The sequence below is a fragment of the Lytechinus variegatus genome, chromosome 3, assembly GCF_018143015.1.
Source record: "Lytechinus variegatus isolate NC3 chromosome 3, Lvar_3.0, whole genome shotgun sequence".
In the NCBI taxonomy this organism is placed as follows: Eukaryota; Metazoa; Echinodermata; class Echinoidea; order Temnopleuroida; family Toxopneustidae; genus Lytechinus; species Lytechinus variegatus.
In genome coordinates, this window is record NC_054742.1 from 55700903 (window position 1) to 55724644 (window position 23742).

Consider the following 23742-nt stretch of genomic DNA (forward strand, 5'->3'; position numbering starts at 1 on the left):
TTATTGTTTTCATGTATATCTATGTGAATTATTCTTCTATTATGTAATCGTCACAATTTGTAATTCTTTCATTTATTTTTGTATTTCTTTATATGCATTATGATATTGTGTTTCATAAATTGAATTTTCAATAAATGCAGAAACACTTGCAAAAAAATCTTAAATAATTGAAAAACGTTTAAATATATGAATATATATATATTTACAACTTGTTAGCGTGATTGGCTTAAACAGTGGCGGCACCAGGGGAAGGGGAGGCAAGGGGGCATTTTCCCCCAGTGCTTCAAAAATAACATTTTTCACTCTTCAAATTTTTGACAATTTTCTCATCTAGTCACAGTGTTAGCTCCCAACAATATTAGTCACTGACATTAGTCTCTCAGGTCATTATATAAAATATAAAATTTCGCGCTCGCAGTGACTGTTGATTAAGATTAATAAACAATCTGTTCAATAGGATAACATGAAGATTAAAATCAAGTGTTCCAGGGAGAAATATGCACAAATTCTTCTTCTCGTGATTCGATTTTTCTGTTTCAGTTTATGGTAACTCCCGTATAGAAACACGGCGTAACAACTTTTTGTTGGTAAATGTCAAGCTGGCATATAACCAATTATCTGTAGGAAACATTTTAAGTCTAGGTTAATCAGTCATAGTGGCTTATCTGATCTTCTGGGAGACAGATATTACTCTAGGGTCTTTTTTTAAATCAAAGTGGAAAACAATGGGAGAGGTGGGATCCCAACTCACAACCTTGTGATTGTAAGTCTAGTGCTCTCTGTTTTTATTTTTTTTAGCGAGATAAGTTATTATATATTTTTTGTTTTGTAGCCACATAAACGAGTAGCTGCCCCATATGTTATGCAAAAAAATGCATAAATTTCAATATTCTATTGGTTAATAGGGACTAAAAATTGTCTTCTTACATGAGTAGGTGTGAAATAATTGTCTGTTGAATATACTAATGAAACCCATATTCATTTTTTTTAGAAAATGACATTTTTATTGATTTTTTAAATTGATGATACATGTCAAGCTACTAGCATGTGACGTCACAAATGAAATATAAAATTCTAATAACTTTTTAATTCTTTAAAGGGTTTTCCTCAAACCTTCACCACTGGGAGATATCAGCTGACATACCCTAAAATCACAGCCCCCCCCCCACGATTAAAAACTGCAGTGGATTCACGTGAGATCATGGACCAAATTGGCCTACACCCCTAATAATAATAAGTGACAGAACACTTATATAAATTGCATCATTAGTGACATTTGGTTGAGTTCAAAGTTCATTATTGACCATTTATTCACCAATATATTCATTCATCAAATAAACTATATACATAAACTGTTATAATTATTTCGACCCATCTCAATTACATATGAATTCAATTTTCATAAACCATTTAGACAATAAGCAAGTGGTTCTTTTCTTGCACTTAGCTTCCCAACCTGAATGAAATACAAAACAAAAAGAAAAAAGGCCAATTAAAATTTTATAATCCAATTATATTCCTCATTATCTTTCTCTTTGTTAAAGTTACGTGTAGTCTCTGAACAGAATCAGCTGATTATTAACAAAGAACGATCTTATTTTTAGAAAGAAGAAAAACATTGTAGGAAATATATTCAAGACACATTTGAATAGCGAACATAATCTTCAGCATTCTCACAAATGCATACACCTTTCAAATTACAAGAAGAAAATAAATTGGAAGAGGAACTGGGGGAGAGAGACCGAGGCAGTATAAGAGTGGCTGAGAATAACAGAGAGAAAGAGGGGAGAGAGAGGAGAGGGATTGAGTGAGAAGAGAGGGAGTTAGAAGAGAGGGAAATAAAGGGGTGGAATATTGAGAGAAGGGGGGGGGTAAGACAGAAATGTAAACGAAAGGGCAACTGAGGAAGAGGCAAAGAGGGGCTCGGGTACAACTCATTTGCTATAAATAAAATTCATACGAATACCTAACATGAAATGCGACTTCTTCATTTTGGGGCCACATAAACATTAAAATGGAATAAAGAAATTCAACGAGTACTTTTCATCAAATTACTAAACTTTTGTATAGTCTTGTTATGTACAACCTGACAAGAAATAAACGTTTTCGAATATGTCTTTTTTAATCGCTTATTTCGAAACCTCTTGCCTTTAGAGCAAGGACCTAAATTTAAGCAGGAGCGCTTGTAGTTGAATTCGCAATGAGACACATTACTAAAACCAATAAACTAACATCCAGACACATTAGCACAAAATTAATGTTAACTTCCAAATCTAACAACCGATGATTATTAATATAATAATTCCCATTTGACCGGGGAAACTATTGGGCCTTTTCACATGGCGACGATGACTATCATTGGATCACAGAAATGCTCGCGTTAATTGTGTCCATAGGTCCACGTTTTGAAGTATTCACCGAAACATTTTATCGATATTTCTTGGTCCAACACTGGCTCCTGCCGTATTCACATTTTTCACATAAACGACTCTCGTGAGGAGGTCCTCTTCGACCACCATCATCTCCGTCATCATCGATGTTCGCGTTTCCAAAGTTGGGATTTCGAAATTTCTTCTCCCTGTGGATGAAAAAGATAGATATCACAGATCTTTCCTTATTCAAAGAACTAAAAATTGCAATTTCATTTAGCTTTTGATAGCTTTCTTACGAATTTGTTACTTTAATATCAAAGTCACCAGACAATTCAAAGCATTGTTTCTCTTGTCTTATAAAAAAAATAGAATATATATGTACTGGAGACCAGGAATTATTATACAAAGATACAGATAATGAATAAAGTGGCTGCTTCAAGGGGGAGTGATGACATGGGGCATTTGCCCTTTAGTTGGAACCGTTGTCCTCCTCCGCAAGAATAAAAAAAATGAAGAAAAAATGTAGAGTAATTTGTAAATAGAAGGTATATGCTGTAACAAGCATCATATTCAATCTATAAGTGCTCTAAGATACCATCTTTCACTCTTCAAAACTTGAAAAAAAATCTCACTTGATCTTGTCCGCCAACCCAATATTTTTCTTTCTCTCTCCAGTGAAATAAAAACATGGTGCCTCCACTTGGAATAACAAAAACCAAGTTTAGTTGACAATGTCATTTTCCATGCAAAATCTTTCGGGGCAACTATAAGATAATGGAAAATCTATATAGAAAACTTAGACGACGATGGTTTATTGATAAAATAATGATATTTTAGACCCGAAGTTTTCTAAAAATCGCTACAATGAAAACAAAAAAAATTAATTTTGAGTTTGTCACCATGTTATTTTTTTTTGTCACCAAGACTTCCTGCAAATAACAATATTACCCCCAGATAAAAAAGGGAGTGGAGACCATCAAATGCAACATTATCTGGTATACAATTAAGTAATTGTAGGTATGGATCAATATTATTATGATTTAATTCAAAAGGAAATCAGATATTAATTATTCTTACTGTTCAAGTGCTTTGAGGACAAGCCCTCTGAACACAAGCTCAGGGAACTTTGGCTCGTTTTCACGGTCACATTTCTTACACTTCTGTTTGTAGATCTGTTTCAGAGAGAGAGGGGGTATAAGAGAAAATAACACAAATAAAAGTCATTACAAGAAACAGACATTCATGTATATAACACACATAGGGAACAAAATGCACAAAATACCTTAGATGATTTTAGTATTTAAAAGTCAACGGAGGTTTTTATCATTAGATGTTGACATACGTTTGCGGATAATCTGATTGAAAAGTTTCCTCTCTAATTAAAAAGGATAAAATTGTACAATCCTATTTTTGTGAAATTAGCCACACGATACGGAATTCATACTCCCGATTATGAAAATAAATTTGCATGTTTGAACAAAACTTATACCTCAGTCTTATTTGCTCTACGACGGCCATACGGCGAGTCGAAACCAGCCGTTTTCTTAATTTTTATTCAAACCACATGTAGCTGGTACAAAAAAGTGATAAAACGGCTGTTTTCGACTCGCCGTACTGTCGCCGTAGAGCGAAGGTGACTGAGGTATAAGTTATTCATGACTATTTATATGACCCCCTAAAATTGGAGATTCAGCCCCCCCCCCCCCGACCAGCTACATCACCGTTTTCAGTGCCATCAAGTGGTGTAATGAGAACAAAATTGAGGGTACCAAACGTGGTATAAGGAAGAAATTTTCTAGAAACTCACGAGCAAACGAAATATTTGAGCTTTTAAAAACGAAAATCCATTTTTGTGAATGATATTGACCTAATGCTTATCCATAAAAAAATAAATGACATTCTCTCCTTTCCTCGTCTTTCTTTTGTCCTCATTTTTTACCCTTTCTTCTTGGGCCTGAAAATGTTATGGTGTCAAGTGCCCCCAAGCCCCCCCCCCCCATCTGCAGTGGTGCTGTCACCATGGACCTAACAGGTCCATGCTGTCACTAACCTTCTTAACTCTCTGCCTCCTCAAGTCAATGACGACATGAGCTCGATGGGTGCTCCACGACCAGTTGCACCCGGGGTTGCAGCATTTCATTTCAGCGAACCCCCTTACGCCCTGATTGGCTGTTCGCTCAGGTATCTCTGACGTCATAGTGCCCTCGCTCTCCATCTCATCACGAATATAGTAGGAGTAGTCCATGATCTCCTACAATCTATGGGCAATCTACATTACCAAGGAATTAATATTTTGCATAAATTGGTTATTCGTGTGTAAGCTGATAAATGATTTACAAATACACAGACAAAAGGAAAAACACAACTTGTACATTCCAAAAGTTAAAACAACCAAAGGTAATGTTCAATTTCGTATATTATAGGTAGTTCTCTATGGAACGATTTACCCAATCGGTATTAAAAGAAACTCATCTGTGTTTTCTTTCAGAGGAGCACTATGTCTTGAAGAGTTCACATTGAATGAATGAATAAATAAATTAATTAATGATGGAATGAATGAATGGCGAGCAACTCCAAGATTATGTGTACAAGTATTGTTTTATATTACTTTGTATTGAATTTGTTTTGAATGGAAATGAAATAAAAGAATTGAAATTGAAAAGTATTTTCTATTTATAGTCGTCAATCCACTCTTACTACTATAAATTTAATTTGTTTCTTAGTTTATGTCAATTTCATATTCAACTTTAATTATGTGAGTACAAAGTGTATAATTCATTAAATCTATTTTTTTTCAACGAGACAAATAAATTGTATTTGAGCATTTAAATGTACCACACCCGACTAGCATTCATGCTATTTTCTGATTCCTATTATCCTGTAAACTATAATATTTCATGATACTTCTTCGATGTATGGTTTTTAAACTGTTTTTTTCAAGTTCTGGTTTATGATAAAAGAATAATACCTTAAATTATGATTAACTATAAATAATTTGATAAATCAGTCAACCAATTCAATCAATGGGATTCAAATAACTTTTCTTTTTTTTTACTTATCAAATTGATATATGAATTATCTATATCATGTTTGTTTTGTTTGATTCGACACTGTAAATCATGAAATACTATAATATATAAACAAAAATAGAATTGATAGGTCTGTTTTCGGTATGCTTGAAATGGTTCAGGTCGACGGCATCGTCCTATTCATGCAAAATGTGCTTTCGGATTTTTCCCTTCAAAGTTCCACGGGGCAGCATATAAGGCCACATTCTTTATATATCAATGATAAAATGTGTATTCGTGTTCATGAAAATGATTTATTTCATATGCTAACAATAGTGTCTTACTGCATCCTTTATATACAGTCCTAAGCCGACTTGGGAAAAAAAAATTTGCTATAAAATTATCAAATTGTGGATGACAATGGATGACAGATATTTAATAAGCTTAGCCTATATATAGAGAACTTTCTTTGATTGAAACACCAATGGCCAATGTTCGATGACACCGAAGGGATATATTAATATTATGGAAAGATGCAAAATGGAAGTTGATAAAAAAAAATTATTTCAAAAAATTTAATTAAGAAAGTGTTATCATTGTCGTCGTGGGCTATGTTCCTTTACCATGGGCCACAGCCGCACCAGTATCATATATCCAGAAATGCTATTTCAAATTAATGATTGAACTACTTTAAATGAACTGTATTTTATTATGCAATATCAATATGGATTAATACGAGCATCTAATCTAAAACACATTTGTAATCCCTTTATCATGTTTATACATCGTCTCAAACACTTAGATTATTACATCTACATAAATAAATTGATATATTAAAAAATAAAGCATTATACATACCTTGAGTATACAATTGTTAATGTTGAAATAACGATTTTGTGGTATAAGCTTCCTGAACGTGTGCGTTTGACAGGTATTACAACGACGCAATGATACATTTCTCGTATTGTACAACAGTCGACGCCACGTAGATTGGGTCGGGGAATCCCCGAGTTCGAGTAATTAGCTGAGTGATGAAACAGCCACACTGACAAAACCGGTTCCAGAGCGATCAAAGCTATTACGTTATCACCAAGTGACATCATCGATCGGTTTGGAGCATGTTTCGTTCGTGTGACTGGGCATGGGTGTGTGTTTACGGAGCTTAAATTATTCACATTCATGTACATCGTATGTTGATCTGAAATGAATCTTAAGATTGTGCAATAATTCAGACGCCAGAATCATGATGCATGAAATAAAAACCCAGCGTTTTCAAATAATTTTAGCGCAATTACGCGATTAAAGACTATGTAGTGTTATTCCTTGTGCCTTCTCTCCAAAGCGTATTTTTATGGAATTTAATCAGATAATAAAATTCTGACAATGACCATAACACACTGGAGTAAAATGTGCCTAAATTTGTTTGGCGTATATTAAGGCTAGTCCTGGGCAATTAATCACCATTAAGCCTGCAATATCACCGAATTCAGGCGATCGAATACCCATTACAAAATTGATCAGTTATCCGACAATGATGAAAAAGGGAGTTGATAATAAATTTCATTATTTCCACCCCATACAATGTGTCTATTACTATTATACCAAAATGTAGTATCTATTATGTTGATGACGGCCGCATGATTAAATGGACATGATTGTTGACGTTACATGGGCGTGAAACATTCAGAAAATATCAAAGGGGGTACTCCAGGCTTAAAAATAACATAAATTGAACAGATAAAGAATAATCAGACAAACAGAACATTGAAAATTTCAACAAAATCGGACAAAGAATAATTAGGTTATGACTTTCTAACGGATTTCATTAGTTCGGTGAAACACTTATTGAGCAAACTGATGATGTCATATTCCCATTTGTTCTTTTGTATTTCATGACATGAATTTTTGTCAATTAAATTTTTTTTCTCCAAGAATTAATACAAAGATTAGTAACTGATGTAAGGTATTTCATAGCTGCTACTTAAATACTAAAATACATTATAAGCACATCTATATAAATATGAAATAATTATGATTAATGTTTAACATAAGAAAAAGAAAAGTTGGGGATGTGACGTCATTTTAAAGTTCAATAACTCAGTTATTTGTTATCAGATTTTCATGAAATTTTCACCATGATCGTTCTCGGTAAATTTTCCTTTATTTATTCAGACATGAATACCTTAGCCCGGAGAGCCTCATATAAGGTATACTTGTTTGATCATGTTGATGATTATGTGGCAATACCATAAGCCTAGGTTGAAGTCCAAACATATAGATACTGGCCAAAAATGTTTTATACATTGTTCGCTATGCATGCAGATCATGAATGCCAAAGTGCCTGTACTGTGATAAGTTTAAGGCGGAATGAATTGTATTTTTACTTGTACGAATTTATCTATATTTTGAAAGATTGGGTAATATCATCGTATACAGGCCTCGCTCACTAAGCCCCATTTGTCATTTATACAGGCTGGCCATATAGGTCGTCAGAAACTACTTTTCCTATCTAAAGAACTAGATCAGTAATAATGATAATAATTACAATTCTTATATAGCGCTTTTCATGAGATCCATCTCAAAGCGCTTTACAATGTAGAACATGTAAAATATTTGATTTGATTTATTCATTTCCAATAACAAAAGTATAATTTTCATTCAAGTGTAATAATTTTTTCTCAGCATAACATAAACATAAGCAAATGACATAATGAATAACATATGCATAATATACATTCTAACAATCTAATTGAAATATAATTATAGCTGATGATTTTTTTATTGTTATTAAAACAAATAGCAGAAATATATATCGACATAATACATTTTGAAATCATTGGGAGACTTCCCAAGAAATTTTGATTTGCAGAACGAAGGGACCTGCTGGGAGTGCATTCCTGCACTGTAAAAACTGTGGTGTTAAAACTGACACCAACTGGTGTTAATACAGGACCACACCCTGCAGTGGCGTAGCTACGGGGGGGGGGGGCTGGGGGGCACGTGCCCCCCCCCCCGAGATTTGGTGTGCCCCCCCCTCCAGAAAAAAAATGGCAGAGCAAAGAAAAAGGAGAAAGAAGAAAAGAAAAAAGGAAAAAGAAGAAGAAAGACAGAAGACAAAAAAGATCGAAGAGGAAAATAAGATTTAGATTTATTTATTTCCGTTCAACAATTTTTCAAAATACAATCAAAGTAACAATACATATTCAATATAATAGATATTACAGACAAATCAATGACATTTCGTAACCACTGTTGAATATGAATTAATCAAAACTACAATTTGTTGCAGTAATTTTATCAATGAAAAGAAACAAGAAATGAACGGAGGGACTTGCCAAGAAAAGCAAAAGCTTGTAAAGAAGGCAAGCCCCTAAACTTAGTTTCAATGCTAACTATAAACAAACTATAAAGAAGACAAACTTAAAACAAGTTATCCACAAAATGTAAAAATAAAACGAATAAGAGGAGGAAGACGAGTGAATGAAATAATGTGAGGGGAAGACTTGCAAAAAAAAATATTTCATGTTACAAGAAATTTTTGCTTGCGCTTCGCGCCAGAATTTCCTTCTTGCTCAATAGGCTGATATGGAGCAAGTTTTGAAGTCAATATAGAAAACATATTTTAGCTCGGACATCGAGCTTTCATAATTTTATTTTCATTTATAAATTTAAGTGCTCTGTAAAATGTCCGTTTTATGGTCTACATACCAGCATTTTAAGTTCACGCTGCGTGGTTACATTGTTTGATTTGCCAAGTTCATATCGTGTACGTGTATTCCATAATGTTCCATTTATTTAGAATACCCAGATTCTAGGTCTAAATCTCAAACATGCACGATAGCCTGCGTGCTCTTTATTTAAAATGTACTTAAATTATCTAGTTTCACATGAGAATATCAATAATTGTCTGCTCACGCTTCACGATCGCACTATCAATGATACCCAATTAACTATATCCTATTTATGATTTACAAAATATGAATAGAGTGTCCTGCTTTTAGGTCTAAAATCTCGATTTTCTTCCTCTCGCGCTTCGCGCTCGCATCATTGTTTAGTTACACACCTATCACATTTATTAATACAAAAAGTGCTTAGAATGACAGTTTTTTAGGTCGGAATGTCAAAAAAAATTGCTCGCGCTTCGCGATCGCATTATTGAAATATATACCGTCTTCGTGGGTAACTGCATGCAAGCAGTCCTTAACAGGTTCCTTTTCGATAATGCTAGAAAAGTTAATACAAATTTCTGCTTGTGCTTGGCGTTGGCAGTAACCATCTACTTACATACGAATCTTGTTCAGGATCAAACATAACATTGACCAGAATATTACATTCGGACAAAATATATGAAAGTAAAAAAATTAAAAAAAGCGCTCGCGCTTCGCGCTCGCACTTTTTATAAGGCTTATGAATTCATTTCATGTTTATGTTGTTTTATACAAGAATAAAACTAAGAAGTGACTGATCGGGAAAATATAGGTGAAGATAATTTTGGGCCCCGTACCCTATTGGCGAAAGTCGGATCCGCCCTTGTGACACATACACACACACCAGAAAAAATGGCCGGTGCCCCCCCCTGAAAAAGCAAGGACCCCCAGTGTCTCCCCAGGAAAAAAATCCTAGCTACCCCACTGACACCCTGAGGTGTTAAAATTACACCCTAAAGATTGAACATAACACCAAAGAGTGTAAATGTAACAACCAAAGGTGTTGTAATAACACCTACAGGTGTAAAACTAACACCACCAAATTGACACCGGTGTAAAATTCTATGTACACCGGTTAACACCACAGTTTTTGCTGTGTGGATTGTTTATGAGGGATATTTTGGAGAATGTCCATGAATGAAGATACATAAACAAAAGTGAATTAGAAATTGAATTACAAATAAATAAAGATATCGAGGGCGTTGTAAATGGGGCATTTTTTAAGATATAACTTTTAATTGGATTTGAACAATGTTATATTGGGGATACAACGAAAGGAAGCTGGACGAGTATTCCAAGGAAGTGTGGCAGGACTTGAAAAGGACCTATCAACAAAAGATCATAGTTTTTGCTTTTATGACAGTTAAGAAATTTTGATTTCCAGAACAGAGGGACCTACTGGAGGTGTATGCCTAGATTAATTTAGAGAGATATTTTGGAGCATGTCCACGAAGAGATTTGAATGTTAGGAGTAGAATTTTGAATTGTATATGAAATTGGATGGGAAACAAGTCAAAATTTTAAAAGTAGGTGTTGTCTGGTAATGTTTTTTAGCGAGGGAAACTAGGCAGGCTGCTGAGTTTTTTATTCTCTGCAGCTTTGAAATATCCTTTTCTAGAATTCCATGGAGCAGGCTAAATTGCAACTGCAAAGAAGTGAACTAATATATGCATGAATAAGGACTTCAGTATGATCGGTATTTAGTATAGGCCTACGAATTTTACAAATTTTTCTTCGGGCGAAGGATGCTTTACGACAGATAAAGCATCCCCATGTTCACATGGGGACGCATCGAAAGATTTTTATTTAACAAAAAACACCAATACTAAGTAAGCGACCGTTTTAGAGGGATGCAAATGAACATTTGCAATTTGAATTGCAGGTAGTTCAGGGGTATGTCTACGATGGGAGGATAGATGCAGGACTTTGTGGTTTTTTGCCTTAAATCTTATTATGAAGAATACATTAAGATAGGCCTTAATATTAACTTCCTGCATGGGTGCAATACTTTTTCGTTTATTAGAACATATTATTTAATCACATAAATAAATTGTTCACTTTCTATTCGATATTACCGGTATATCTATCAGTTTAACCGGTAACTCTGATTTTATATCAAATTTTCACTAACAACTGTTGCGTCAGATTTGACTGTGGGTGTTAGATCATGGAGCTAAAAGTGGTTTAGTGTTTAAAGGGATGGTCCAGGTTGAAAGTATGTATAGCTTAATAAATATATAGAGTAGAATTCATTTAGCAAAATGCTGAAAATTTCATCAATATCAGATAGCAAATAAAATATTATTGAATTTCAAAGTTTAGCAATATTTTTTTAAAACAGTCGTTATGAATATTCATTAGGTGGGCTGATGATGTCACATTTCAGTGTTCTTTTGTATTTTATTATATGAAATTAGATAATTCAAATTTTTTCCTCCAAGAACTAGAAAAATTGGATTGGCAACTGATTTAGTGCATTAGATATTTATTGCTGCAACTTATTTCATTATAAAAGAGACATATTTATTCACACAGATATGATTTTATGTAATTACATACTCGGAAAACGGAAAGTGGAGATGTGACATATCAGCCCACCCAATGAATTTTCATGATGACTGTTTTCACAAAATATTGCTAAACTTAACACTTCAATGATTTTGTTATCAGATTTTGAGGAAATTTTCGGCATGACTGCTCAGTGAATTCTACTCTATGTATTAAGATATAAATATTAATTTAGCCCGGACCATCCCTTTAAAGGGATGCTCCGGCTTGAAAAAATTAATGTCTAAAATTAATAGCGTAAGTGTCACAGAGCAAAATACATAAATTTTCATCAAAATCTGATGATTAATAGCGAGTTATGGCATTTTAAATTTTAGTAATAACGGCCTGTGAAATAGTATGCACCTCATCATGAATATTCAATAGATGGCCTCATGATGTCATATCCCCATTTTCCCTTCTTGTGATATTACATGCCAGTGGCGGAACAGGCGGGGCAGGCTGCCCCCCCCCCCCCCCCTTGGCGGATTTCACCGGGAAAAAAAACGAGAAAAGCCGGAGGGAAAAAGAAAGGGCAGAGAAAGGAAAGGCCGGGGAAAAGAGGAAAGTAGAAACAAAGTAAAGGGAAATGGAAAAGGTGAAACGAAAACTTAAAAAAAAGGAAAACGGAAGGAAAGCGGGAAAAGAAACGAATGAAGAACATGTGAAAAAGAACAAATCATTCCGAAATAGCCCTACTGTACATTATCATGATTAAGAAAGGGAAATGAATGAAAAGATGACAAAATGGCAAACAAAAGCGGGAAATGAAGGTAGGATGGAATGAGCCAAAATGCTAAATTGAAAAAACAAAGAAAATGGACAAGAAAAATAAAGTAAGAATAACTTAAAACATGACTGGGCTGCCGGGATTGAAAATAAAGAACGAGAAGAAAGAAGGACTGCATATAAAACTGTGTTTACAAGCTTGCTAAACACACAAAAAAAGAATAAAACAACAAATGCATGCATATATGATTTAATTTAAAAGGAGAACCGAAAGGATCTACACCATCGTCATGTTCTTTTTTTTCGTCTTCATTATTGATCGCGGTTGATGGCTAAAGGGGCACAATAAATGCACCCTAATGTAACCTTCATGTGACCTTTTCTAAGCTGATGAGTCATTATCATGCTAAACATTAGTCTTGACTACTATTATATCCCTAGCAATTTAACAAAAAATGCAAATATAATAATGGAATTATGATTCCCGATACGAATAATGAATGTACTACTGATAGTAAATAAATAACCTGTCGAATGGTTGATCCAGGGGGTCGATCTTACTATGGAGCTAAAGCACACGCATTACACGTAACTGAGCTATCGGACGATGTCATTCAGTCCACTCACGTGTATTTATCGTGTGGTCGACTACATTATTTTGAAAGGGCACCTATCCGTTGCCGCGCAAGCTTATAAGCTTTGAAACTTATCAAATTATCTGTTTAAGTTCTTATTTACATCAATTTTATAAAAATTATTAATATTTTATTCAATAAAATTACAAAAAATTGCAATTATTCTAAATTTATTAAATTATGTAAAATTAAAGATCCAGTTTCAACCCATAAATAATGGTAGAGTCTAAAAGCCGGCATCAGCTGTGCGTTACCTTTGACCGAAACTCTGATCATACCACAACAAGGGATCAGTGATGTAACTGACTGAGGTGGAGTTCTTCATTCAAAAACTCAAAATATTACTCTCATTTCGTGATAACCGTGAATCTGAGCTGAAAATGGCGGCTGAATCTGTGCTAAATGATCTCCCAATTATGGAGAATGGAACTGCCAGTGGAATGGGGGCTTTTGAGGAAGGATGGAGGTACATGACGGCAAATTATTCCAGGTTTCAAATCGCAACGTACATGTCGGCATGCCTTCATATCGTAAGTTCTAATGTCATTGATAGTTAAGTGAATATATTATTAGACCTTCTAATGATCTTGTTCTATAAACCCTTACTATTACTGACCATGTTCTTTTCTCTTCTCTACCGTATTATTTATTTTACATACGGTATTTTGATTAAGTTTTTCTATTGATATGACGATATGTCCTTTCTTTTGCTTATACATTGTCATGATCATGATGATTGTATTTCTATTTTTCTCTTTTTCTTCTATTCTCTTTGTGTTGTAATGTTAATATTGTCTTTGTTTTTGCTGTTCTTCTTATTCCTTTTCTTCCTCATCCCTTTTCTTCCGTAATTCTCCTTATCCTCCTCTTTTTTCTTCTATTCCTCTTCCTCCTTCTTTTCTTCTGCAATCTTGTACAGTGTATTATTGGTAAATAGTAAATTCTGAATTTTTCTTCATATTTTTTTAATATGTACATTGTAAATAGTATAATTTTTGTCTCACCTGCGAAGCAAAGTGAGACTATAGGCGCCGCTTTTCCGACGGCGGCGGCGACGGCGGCGGCGGCGGCGTCAACATCAAATCTTAACCTGAGGTTAATTTTTTGAAATGACATCATAACTTAGAAAGTATATGGACCTAGTTCATGAAACTTGGCCATAAGGTTAATCAAGTATTACTGAACATCCTATTAGAGTTTCATGTCACATGACCAAGGTCAGAGGTCATTTAGGGTCAATGAACTTAGACCATGTTGGAGGAATCAACATCGAAATCTTAACCTGTGGTTAAGTTTTTGAAATGTCATCATAACTTAGAAAATATATGGACCTAGTTCATGAAACTTGGACATAAGGTTAATCAAGTATCACTGAACATCCTGCATGAGTTTCACGTCACATGACCAAGGTCAAAGGTCATTTAGGGTCAATGAACTTTGGCCGAATTGGAGATATCTGTTGAATTCCCATCATAACTTTGAAAATTTATGGATCTGATTCATGAAACTTGGACATAATAGTAATCAAGCATCACTGAAAATTTTGTGCAAGTTTCAGGTCTCATGATTAAGGTCAAAGGTCATTAGGGTCAATGAACTTTGGCCGAATCGGGGGTATCTGTTGAATTACCATCATAACTTTGGAAGTTTATTGGGCTAGTTCATTAAACTTGGACATTAGAGTAATCAAGTATCACTGAACATCCTGTGCACATTTCAGGTCACATGACCAAGGTCAAAGGTCAATGAACTTTGGCCGAATTGGGTGTATCTGTTGAATTACCATCATAACTTTGAAAGTTTATGGATCTGATTCATGAAACTTGTACATAAGAGTAATCAAGTATCACTGAATATCCTGTTTGAGTTTCACGTCACATGATCATGGTCAAAGGTCATGTAAGGTCAATGAACTTTGGCCATGTTGGGGTTTTTTGGTGAATAACCATCATATCTCTGTAAGTTTATTGGTCTAGTTCATAAAAAGTGGACATAAGAGTAACCATGTATCACTGAACATCTTGTGCGAGTTAGAGTAGTATTCAAAGTCAGCACTGCTGCTATATTGAACCGCGTGATGCAGGTGAGACGGCCAGAGGCATTCCACTTGTTCCATTTTATTATCGTTATTCTCCATGTTGAGGACCCCACTGACCTGAGTGACAATTCAGGATGTGGATCCCAGAACTTTGACCTTTTAAAATGATCAGGGTTGGGTAATCCTGGATTTAGGGGACTAAAGACAGTCACTAAAATAAAAAAAAAATAGACTTTCGAATTTGCAAGCTCCCTCAAATATTCATGCAATTGTAGTTTTGCCCTTGATGTCATTGTTTTTTTTTCATATTTTCTATTTTTGCAGTGCACCTATTTCATCTTCTGCACCCCTGCATTCATCTTCCAGTTTTTCCGCTTCATGGACCGGTACAAGATACAGCAGGTAAGAATGATTGCAGAAAAATATATCTGTGTTGAGTTTTCAAACATTTTTCTTTTTCCTTCTACTCATACACACACAGAATGCCTGAGATACAGCAGAGAGGAGTAGTGAACATCTTGGCCTTGGAGGCCAAATCCCCTAATAAAAATTTGGGTCATGTATGGTATATATATATTTAAGTTTGATTTTGATAAAAATTGCTAAGTATATGAAAATTTAGGTACCCCCTGTATCAAGTACCTGTGCTGGTGCTAAGATATTGATCTGAGGGAATCAGAAATGTAAAAAAACATGACACACCAGTGACAGATCTTCATAGCCACCTTCATGTAACTTAAGTCCAGATAATGGCAAGATTATTTCCAAGTTTTTCAAACTTTTTTTCATGGAAAGATATTTGAATTTCTTTAACATTGCCGTCGCTGAAGAATTAAACCAAACGCGTGTGGATGATACAGTTTTAAGCTATTCTGAACCCTTTAAGCATTATGTAGGGATACTTAGGCCCAAGTTATTTTGTTTTTTTAGAAATTTAAACGCTTTTGTCATTGAGCGGCTTTGGTTAAACTGGGGAGAGGAGTATTTCACATTTCACGACAGCTTTCTTTTTAGAATAATAGGGTCAATTGATACTAATGGGTCTTTTCATGCAGAAAAAAGTAGAAATTGTCATTTTTGTGTGGTTTTTTTTTTGTTTCAAACAGGATAAACCAGCCACATGGGACCAGGAATGGAAGTGTTTCAAGCTTGTCATTGCAAACCAAGTTCTGATCCAGACCCCGTTCTTCTCAGGGGCTTACTTCTACTGTCAGTACATGAATGTGCCCTTTGATTATGAATCCATGCCGGTTTGGTAAGTCTGCTGTTAGGAAAGAGCCCTTCTAATTTAGGTGTTGGTATTTGTCATTTTAATCCAAGCTGGGTTATCATCTTAGCTCCAACACTGATTGTTGGCATATGATATGAAAAAAAACAGGAGAGTAATACACATTATATAGTGTATCCAGCATTGACTATGATAAGAAATGTATGGTCCTGTGAACAAGCATTCAGTTTGGCTCATGAAATGTTTTGTAAGATCTGATACTGGATACGTGCCTACACTACATCAAATTCCCAACATTGAAGTTTTGGCATTCATCCCAGCACTAGTGACCTACTACAAAGTATTCTCTTGCAAGTATTACTTAAACAAAGGAAGTACAGGACTACAGGTATATTTGCATAACCAAACCTTCTCTGAGACGAATATTCGCCAAGTCGGAGCAGTTTTTAAGACCAAATTATTCAAAAGATGTGATATTATAGTCAAATTTCTCCAAGTTCAAACAGGTTTCTGTGTTCCCACTACATGTATATACTAGCCTTGGGCTAAGTTTTGTGTAGATATTCTTCAATATCTATCAATTGCTCCTTTCCATAAGACATGGTGGTATTTGACATATATTTTTCTATTTTATGTACAGAGTATTGTGCATTAGGGTCAATTTGTCTGGTTTTATTCTTGTCTACAGGTACATGACACTTGCCCAGTGCTTTGGAAGTTTAGTACTCGAGGATGCCTGGCATTACTTCCTACATAGATCCCTTCATCACAGAAGTATTTACAAGTACATCCATAAGATTCATCACAACTTCCAGGTAAGAAGATTATTAATCATATTTTGAATATAATTTCAAATGTATGAAGGAGATATTAGTTAGTCTACCTGAGAGTATTATGTCCATCACCATTCTTGATTCCATTTAGTCTTAGCACCTAATAAAAGCAGTCAATTAGTTCGAACTGCATTGAATATGCAATCAAATTTACCGGATGCATTCTGTGCCAGCCAGGAATATATTTATTATATTTAATCCATTTGCTGAGAAAAAACCCCAACAAGACCAGTATAAGTATACACTTAACTACCAATGTGAAGTAGAAAATAACCATACATCGTTTTCCCCCGACTATGCATATACATGTATGTATACAGGTAAACTTGCAGACGTCAAACAATCACCCAAGTAAAAGAAGTCTTAAGATAAGATTATACAAAGGATACTTTATTTACCTTTTCTCAGTCAAGCAGATGTATGTAGTGTTAATAGATTCCACTGAGGCAAAGTTACTTGTACGTTATTTCATGTTTACAGTGATACCATCATTTTCTATTCCATATAGGCTCCTTTTGGAATGGTAGCAGAATATGCTCATCCTCTTGAGACTATGAGTAAGTGTGGTAGTGTACAAATAGTACACATAGTACACATAATCAAGGACAGTAGTAAAAATTCATCACATAGGAGGATACCTTTGAAACAGTTCTAACATGCCCAAGGTGTATTCCGAGGGCATTTGGACTGTTTCAAAGTAACAACTCTGTGTGATTATTTTACTGCCTAAACAAAAATGATGTATATTATATGGTTTCTACATTGGCGATGTAGATCATTGTTATTTGATAAACCATTCTCATCTCAAGTCAAAACAGAACTTCAACTAGCCATTTGCATATTTTCCTGATAGCTAAAAGTGAATGACGTCTCGTGATAGAACTCAAAAAGCAAATTGGCAACTCTCTGTTTGAATTTTGTTGGTATCATGCATTTTGATTCATGTTATATCCGTGTGTCATGGAAATTAATAGAAAACTAACAGTGTTGCCAATTGGAAGAGCAGATTATTTTTGAGCTCCTAAAAGTTACGACTTTTTATGGTTTAATTCTCAACATCCATTTCTGTGACCCTGGATATGTACAGCTCCCACCATTGAACATAAATTACCCTTATTTTTATTTTCATGTCTTGGGGTGAAAATTAGATGCTGAGCTTCATGCCTTGAAGAAGATGAATTGTATCGATTTTAGAGTGCTTAGCGTCCCATTCAATCACCTGTTATTTGTACTTTGAAATGTCAGTGTGTGTTTAATTGCATTTTTATCTGATAACTTGAGACTAGCATGTGTTAAACAAGTTGATAAGAAAGTAAAGTGATGATAGGTTATTGCCATAATTGATGTTATATCCATGTGTGTGTCAATGACCTTTATTATCAGTATGAGGGTCAATGACCATCATATGTATTATCAGGGTACTCTCATTTATGATATTGGTAAATGCTATCAAATTTTATTTGTATTCATCCGATGTTTTCTAAATGGTACATGACTTTAAATAGTATATAAATAAATGGGGGCAAAACTGTTATAACAACCAGTTAACTAATTATACAGGTGTAAATGACGTGGGACATAGGTTGCAAAGAGTTCAGTATTAAAGTCATGCCTAAGTGCAGCTGCGCAATAATATTTAGTGTGTAATCTGATTGGTTGATACACAGTAGAAATCGTAGAATGCTTACCCTTAGCATTATTTGACCAATGACCCTTTCTTTGGCTAAGTGATATATCCCTTTGTAGTTGAATTAGCACCTAAGAACATGTTTTTGTCATGCATGAAGTCATATGTTACTCTGCGAACAGCATTATGAAACAGTTTCATGACGTTTGCTTCAGTGACATTTGCGCCGCTGTAAAAAAATACAATGGCCAACTTCATCGCTGGATGTACATGATATCCTATCCTAAACATAACCCTGAACCTAACACAATACCCTATTGCAACCCTAACCCTATTTCTTGGATGAAATTAAGCCCAGTGTAATTGTGGCTGGTGCTAATGTTGTTTCACCTTTGAAACACTAGCCAGACCATGCGATTTTCCCTGTGCAGCATGAATAAAAATTAAGAACATGATGTCGTGTCAGCATTTATAAGCAAAAATGATTTTCTGTATTTTCATGAACAGTTCTTGGAATGGGTTTCATGTGGGGTATCCTCCTGTTCTGCAATCACCTGATCTTCCTGTGGTGCTGGATGTGTATACGTCTCATTGAAACCATCGATGTCCACTCAGGATATGACTTCCCCATCAATCCACTCCATCTCATCCCATTCTACGGAGGTAAGGATAATGTATTTGTTTATTAAATTCCTCTGTTAAATCGTCATCATTAAACATATAATAACAGTGCTTTGTAGCCTAAGGAGATCAGATTTTTGCACTTTTCACGGCTGTGTGTGCTCTTGGTAAGTCATAACAATGGAGCTTGCTGAAAAACGGTAGACTCTTCATAAGTAGTCCTTCTGTAAGTTGATTATTCCCCCAAGTCAAGGCATATTTTTTCTGACCAAAATGCATGCAACCACGTTCGCTACATCATCTAAGTTCAAATTCGACAAGATTTCTGTGGTCCCAAAATATTTGACTTACGATATGTGCCAATCATGGTAACCATTTCAAACTGAGCTCATTCAGAATCAAGTTATATGTGCCAAAGGACTCTGGGGGATATTGCCGAGAAATTTAGCCAGATATTGGGGCTTTTTCCGATGAAAAATGTGATACCTGTTTGAAGGTGAAAATAAACATGATGTGGGTGAAGTCATATTCAAGGACAAGTGTGTGACCTATAGATAAAAGTTTTAACTAATGAAAACATTGCTACATTTTTATGATAAAATATGGCATTTCTATGCAATGACATTCAATTGTGCTTGTTCTTAATTTTTAAAACACTGATTCAGAAAAAAAACTTAGATCAAACAGTTGGAGTATGTATAAGTCAACATTCTGTTAGTCAAATATTCTAAAATCCAAGCAACTTTTCAGGGTGACCAGACATTTGCTCCTGCGACAATTTCTCCTGCGACAAAAATTGCTCCAGGCTTTATTTTGTCTAAGAATAAGATAAAGGGTTAGGGTTGCTGCAATAGGGTTTAAAAGTTTGGTTAAGTTCAGGAATTAGGATAGGGTAATGTTAAATCTATGCTTTCAGTTGGTCAATCAATTAGTGTGTGGAATTTATAGCAACTGTCATGGAACCATTTTTCAGACCAGAATGTGCAAAGCATAGATACCTCTTACCTTTCCTAAGACAAGTTTTCCTTTCAAGTACCGGTAGATCTGAATTGTGTGGTGCCTAGAGATTGGACATAGACATGATGGCATACATGTATATTTGCTGAATGTGTGACAATTGCCTTTTTAAAATTTCTCTTTAAATCAGATTTATAAAACAGGACTGAAAGTAATGTCCCACCCTTTTAAAGGTCAAACAGAACATTTATTGAAATTTTCTATGAAGAAATATATTATGTATACAAATGTTCCAGGTACATGTTATTCATGTGAATTGTCAACTTTTCAGTCTGACTTACCTCTGTACAACTATTTTGTCTCTACCACCCACTTTTCCAGGTGCTAAGTTCCATGACTTCCATCACATGAACTTCAACGGCAACTACTCCTCAACATTTACCTGGTGGGATAAGATCTTTGGAACGGACATCCAATACAAGGAATATTACAGCAAGCTGGAAGAGAAGAACAGTGGAAAGAAAGTCAATTAAATGCCATTTCTCTTGGACTAAGCACTGCAGCAGGAGAAAAAAAAACATCATAGGGGATATTAAACATCCTTGTGAAAACACAGTTTCCCAAAGGATGTTGTGGGGAATTACAAGGTATCTGCAGAGAGAAAAAGGAGGAAGATTCTTTACTTTTTCAAATGATTGAACAGAAACTTTATGGTGAAAAAGTAACTAAATTTCAAGTAGATCAATGAATTCGCATTATGATAGCACTGGAGTAATCCAACATTATTTATTTGCTTTTCCATATTTTCTCAACGTTAAAAGCTATTACATGACTGATACTGAGTAAGTCGTATGTGGAATAGAGTGTGTAAAATTATCAAGGAAATGATGAAGAGTTGAGCTAAATTATCTTCCTGATTGATCGCTAGGGTACATTTTACGTTGAATTTGCCATCTATGTTTGAAAAGGTTGAAATGCAGTATCGATGGATGCATTGGTTCTCTGTGAAGTTGCGATGGTAGTCATGCTTGCTCGATATATGTATCAAATAAAGCGGAATCAAGGCATGAAACTGGCATATACCACGGTTATAAACCATGGATTCTAAATCATCTTGGGCTTATAAGGGTCCTACCAATAAACGTACACGGTAGCAACACTTAACAAAACTGCTAAGTGTTACTGTCCTTGTGATTGGTTGGGTCATACTGTCAAATTCTAAGCCAATTATAGGTATCGGCCTCTGTAACTTATGGTTAATTTAGTTATTGATAGAACATGTTGGGTAAATATTGACAAAGCTTTCATATCTTTAGGATGAGCACTAACACTCCCTTCATAGCATCCTGTGTTATTCAAATTCTGAGAAACAAGACATGGCTGAGACTGGGGGAGCATTTCATGAACATTTTTGTCTGACAACTTTCCTTGATTTTGATTGGCTAAGAAGCACTGTTACTATGTAAACTGTCAGATAAAACAAGACTTGTCGGATAAAACATTTGACAGTCCTTTCATGAAATGCTCCCCAGGTGACAAGAATGATATGATGCCAGCGATCAAATTTACTAATCGATTGTTGTCCACATTAACTATTCGTATTTGGGCTAGTGTCAAGCACCAGTGATAATAAGCACTTAGTTGCCCTTCAGTGAATGTGGTAAATATATTTTACCACATATATATATATATATTAAATATATTTTAAACGGAAAGGAATTTGTGAGTAATCATCAGATCACCAAAGCTCATGTCAGTGAATTTGAAAACCACATTGATAATTCATCTCAAATGACCTTTTACTGCTCATGCACAGAATGCAGTTGCGAACTGGTCTATTCAAAGTGCACGATGTTTGATGTTGCAATGTGTCATATATTTGTGGATGCAACGTAATTTGCAGTCAGATTATACCAAATTATTCAAACAATGTGAAACAACATGCATGTAATGTGAAAGGAAGTTAAAGGGAACTTACTGTATGGATGTACTGCCTGTTGAATACTTAAATTGTCTCACTCCATATTTTTTTAGTCTTCAATTTATTATGTTTTGTGAGATAATGGACATGGTCATGATAGAATTTTGCAGTTGAGGAATTCAATTCCATTTTTTAAAAGTGTGTTGCTGTACAAAGTACATGACTCTTATTTTCTTATTTATATTCCTGTAAAGGATTTTTTTTTCCAATTTACATTTCTCTTTATATTTTGTTAGTATTGTGCAACATAGATATTATGCACCTTTTTTAATAGAATGAAAACAATTGTTGCATCACAGTTATTTCATTGTATCTAGTTCTTTATTCGTCCATTTACCATGTACAAATCAAATGCAATTGTGAGAAAATATTTCTCTTTCTATTGGAAATCAATGTAGGAAGTTGGTTGTTGTGCAATTGGGGTTGCAAGAAATGTATTCTTGGAGGTAAGATTGCCTTGCGACCTCTTTTGTTTTGACTAGGCTATCCTAAATTGTAGTTGTCTATTATGGATAGATTACGAACAGGTATAATTTTTTAAGAGTAGTTCTCAACTATGGGCATTGAATTTAAAAGGGGGGGGGGGGGTAGTTGTTGAGTATGGCTCATTGCAAGTATTGTTTTTTTTTTGTCTATCTGTTTGGTGGTTGACCATTATTGTGAAGATGTATATTTGTGTAATTATTTAGCGAATGTGCAACGTTTGCAAAAGTTTACATTAAATTGAAAGAAATCATTTACATTCTACTTTCCTTTAAGTGATATCCGTTTCCAATGACATGAAAAGATAATGGCGACAGTATTATTACAGTGTTCAAGCAGAAACCAGTATAGTCAATCAGTAATTGATTGAAGAGAAGGGAAAATAAGAGGTTTTTTTTGTCTCTGTTCAGTTTCCAGTGACATGAAAAGATAATGGCGACAGTATTATTACAGTGTTCAAGCAGAAACCAGTATAGTCAATCAGTAATTGATTGAAGAGAAGGAAAATAAGAGAGTAAAAGAGGAGGAATTAAGAGAAAGATGACGAGAAAGAAGAAAAAAGAAGTGGAAAAAAGTAGGAAGAAGAGGAGGAGGAAGAAAATGCTTTACTTATACCTGGAAACGAAATGGAGGACAAATACATAGTTTACATACACCAATGAAATTCATTGAAATTTGTTTGCTTGCAAAAATCGTAAAATTTACTATATCTTCAGAAATATAAATGCTACAATGACGAATTGGGTATCAAATGAAAGAGCGTATTAAGCTCTTCCACATAATGGGGATGCCATTGGGATTAAGGTATATTTTAGGTGGAATTTTCTTCGAAGAAAAGAAAATAATATTCGTGCCAAATGTATTATAGTTTCATAGAAATATATAAATGTCAAATCTATTATTTATATTACATTTTCTATCATGATATGTCACCACTGAACAAAAAAGTGTAATCTGAAATGTTTGTGTTAAAAAG

At 34.6% G+C, this 23742-nt stretch overlaps 2 protein-coding genes across 2 annotated transcripts; one reads left to right on the forward strand and one right to left on the reverse strand.

Annotated features, from left to right (window-relative positions):
• Positions 1-1238: 1238 nt before the first annotated feature.
• LOC121412235 lies at positions 1239-4637 on the reverse strand. Its single transcript, XM_041605140.1, has 3 exons — positions 4423-4637; positions 3450-3544; positions 1239-2578 (listed from the first exon to the last, which is right to left on the reverse strand). Exons 1-3 carry the CDS (start codon positions 4615-4617, stop codon positions 2428-2430), a joined length of 441 nt encoding a protein of 146 aa, XP_041461074.1. The 5' UTR covers positions 4618-4637; the 3' UTR covers positions 1239-2427.
• An 8614-nt stretch (positions 4638-13251) lies between these two features.
• Positions 13252-21871, forward strand: LOC121411425 (methylsterol monooxygenase 1-like). Its single transcript, XM_041604156.1, has 7 exons — positions 13252-13528; positions 15361-15438; positions 16143-16291; positions 16953-17079; positions 17606-17654; positions 19232-19387; positions 20684-21871. Exons 1-7 carry the CDS (start codon positions 13379-13381, stop codon positions 20833-20835), a joined length of 861 nt encoding a protein of 286 aa, XP_041460090.1. The 5' UTR covers positions 13252-13378; the 3' UTR covers positions 20836-21871.
• Positions 21872-23742: the final 1871 nt, after the last annotated feature.

Bases quoted from the DNA above. Each gene is read 5' to 3' on its own strand.
- LOC121412235 (XM_041605140.1), bottom strand. From the start codon at position 4,617: ATGGACTACTCCTACTATATTCGTGATGAGATGGAGAGCGAGGGCACT. The intron at 3,545-4,422 runs GTTAGTGACAGC...TCTCTGAAACAG, and splicing joins GGAGGCAGAGAGTTAAGAAG to ATCTACAAACAGAAGTGTAA. The intron at 2,579-3,449 runs GTAAGAATAATT...TTTCATCCACAG, and splicing joins GTCCTCAAAGCACTTGAACA to GGAGAAGAAATTTCGAAATC.
- LOC121411425 (XM_041604156.1), top strand. From the start codon at position 13,379: ATGGCGGCTGAATCTGTGCTAAATGATCTCCCAATTATGGAGAATGGA. The intron at 15,439-16,142 runs GTAAGAATGATT...TGTTTCAAACAG, and splicing joins ACCGGTACAAGATACAGCAG to GATAAACCAGCCACATGGGA. The intron at 19,388-20,683 runs GTAAGGATAATG...CCACTTTTCCAG, and splicing joins TCTCATCCCATTCTACGGAG to GTGCTAAGTTCCATGACTTC.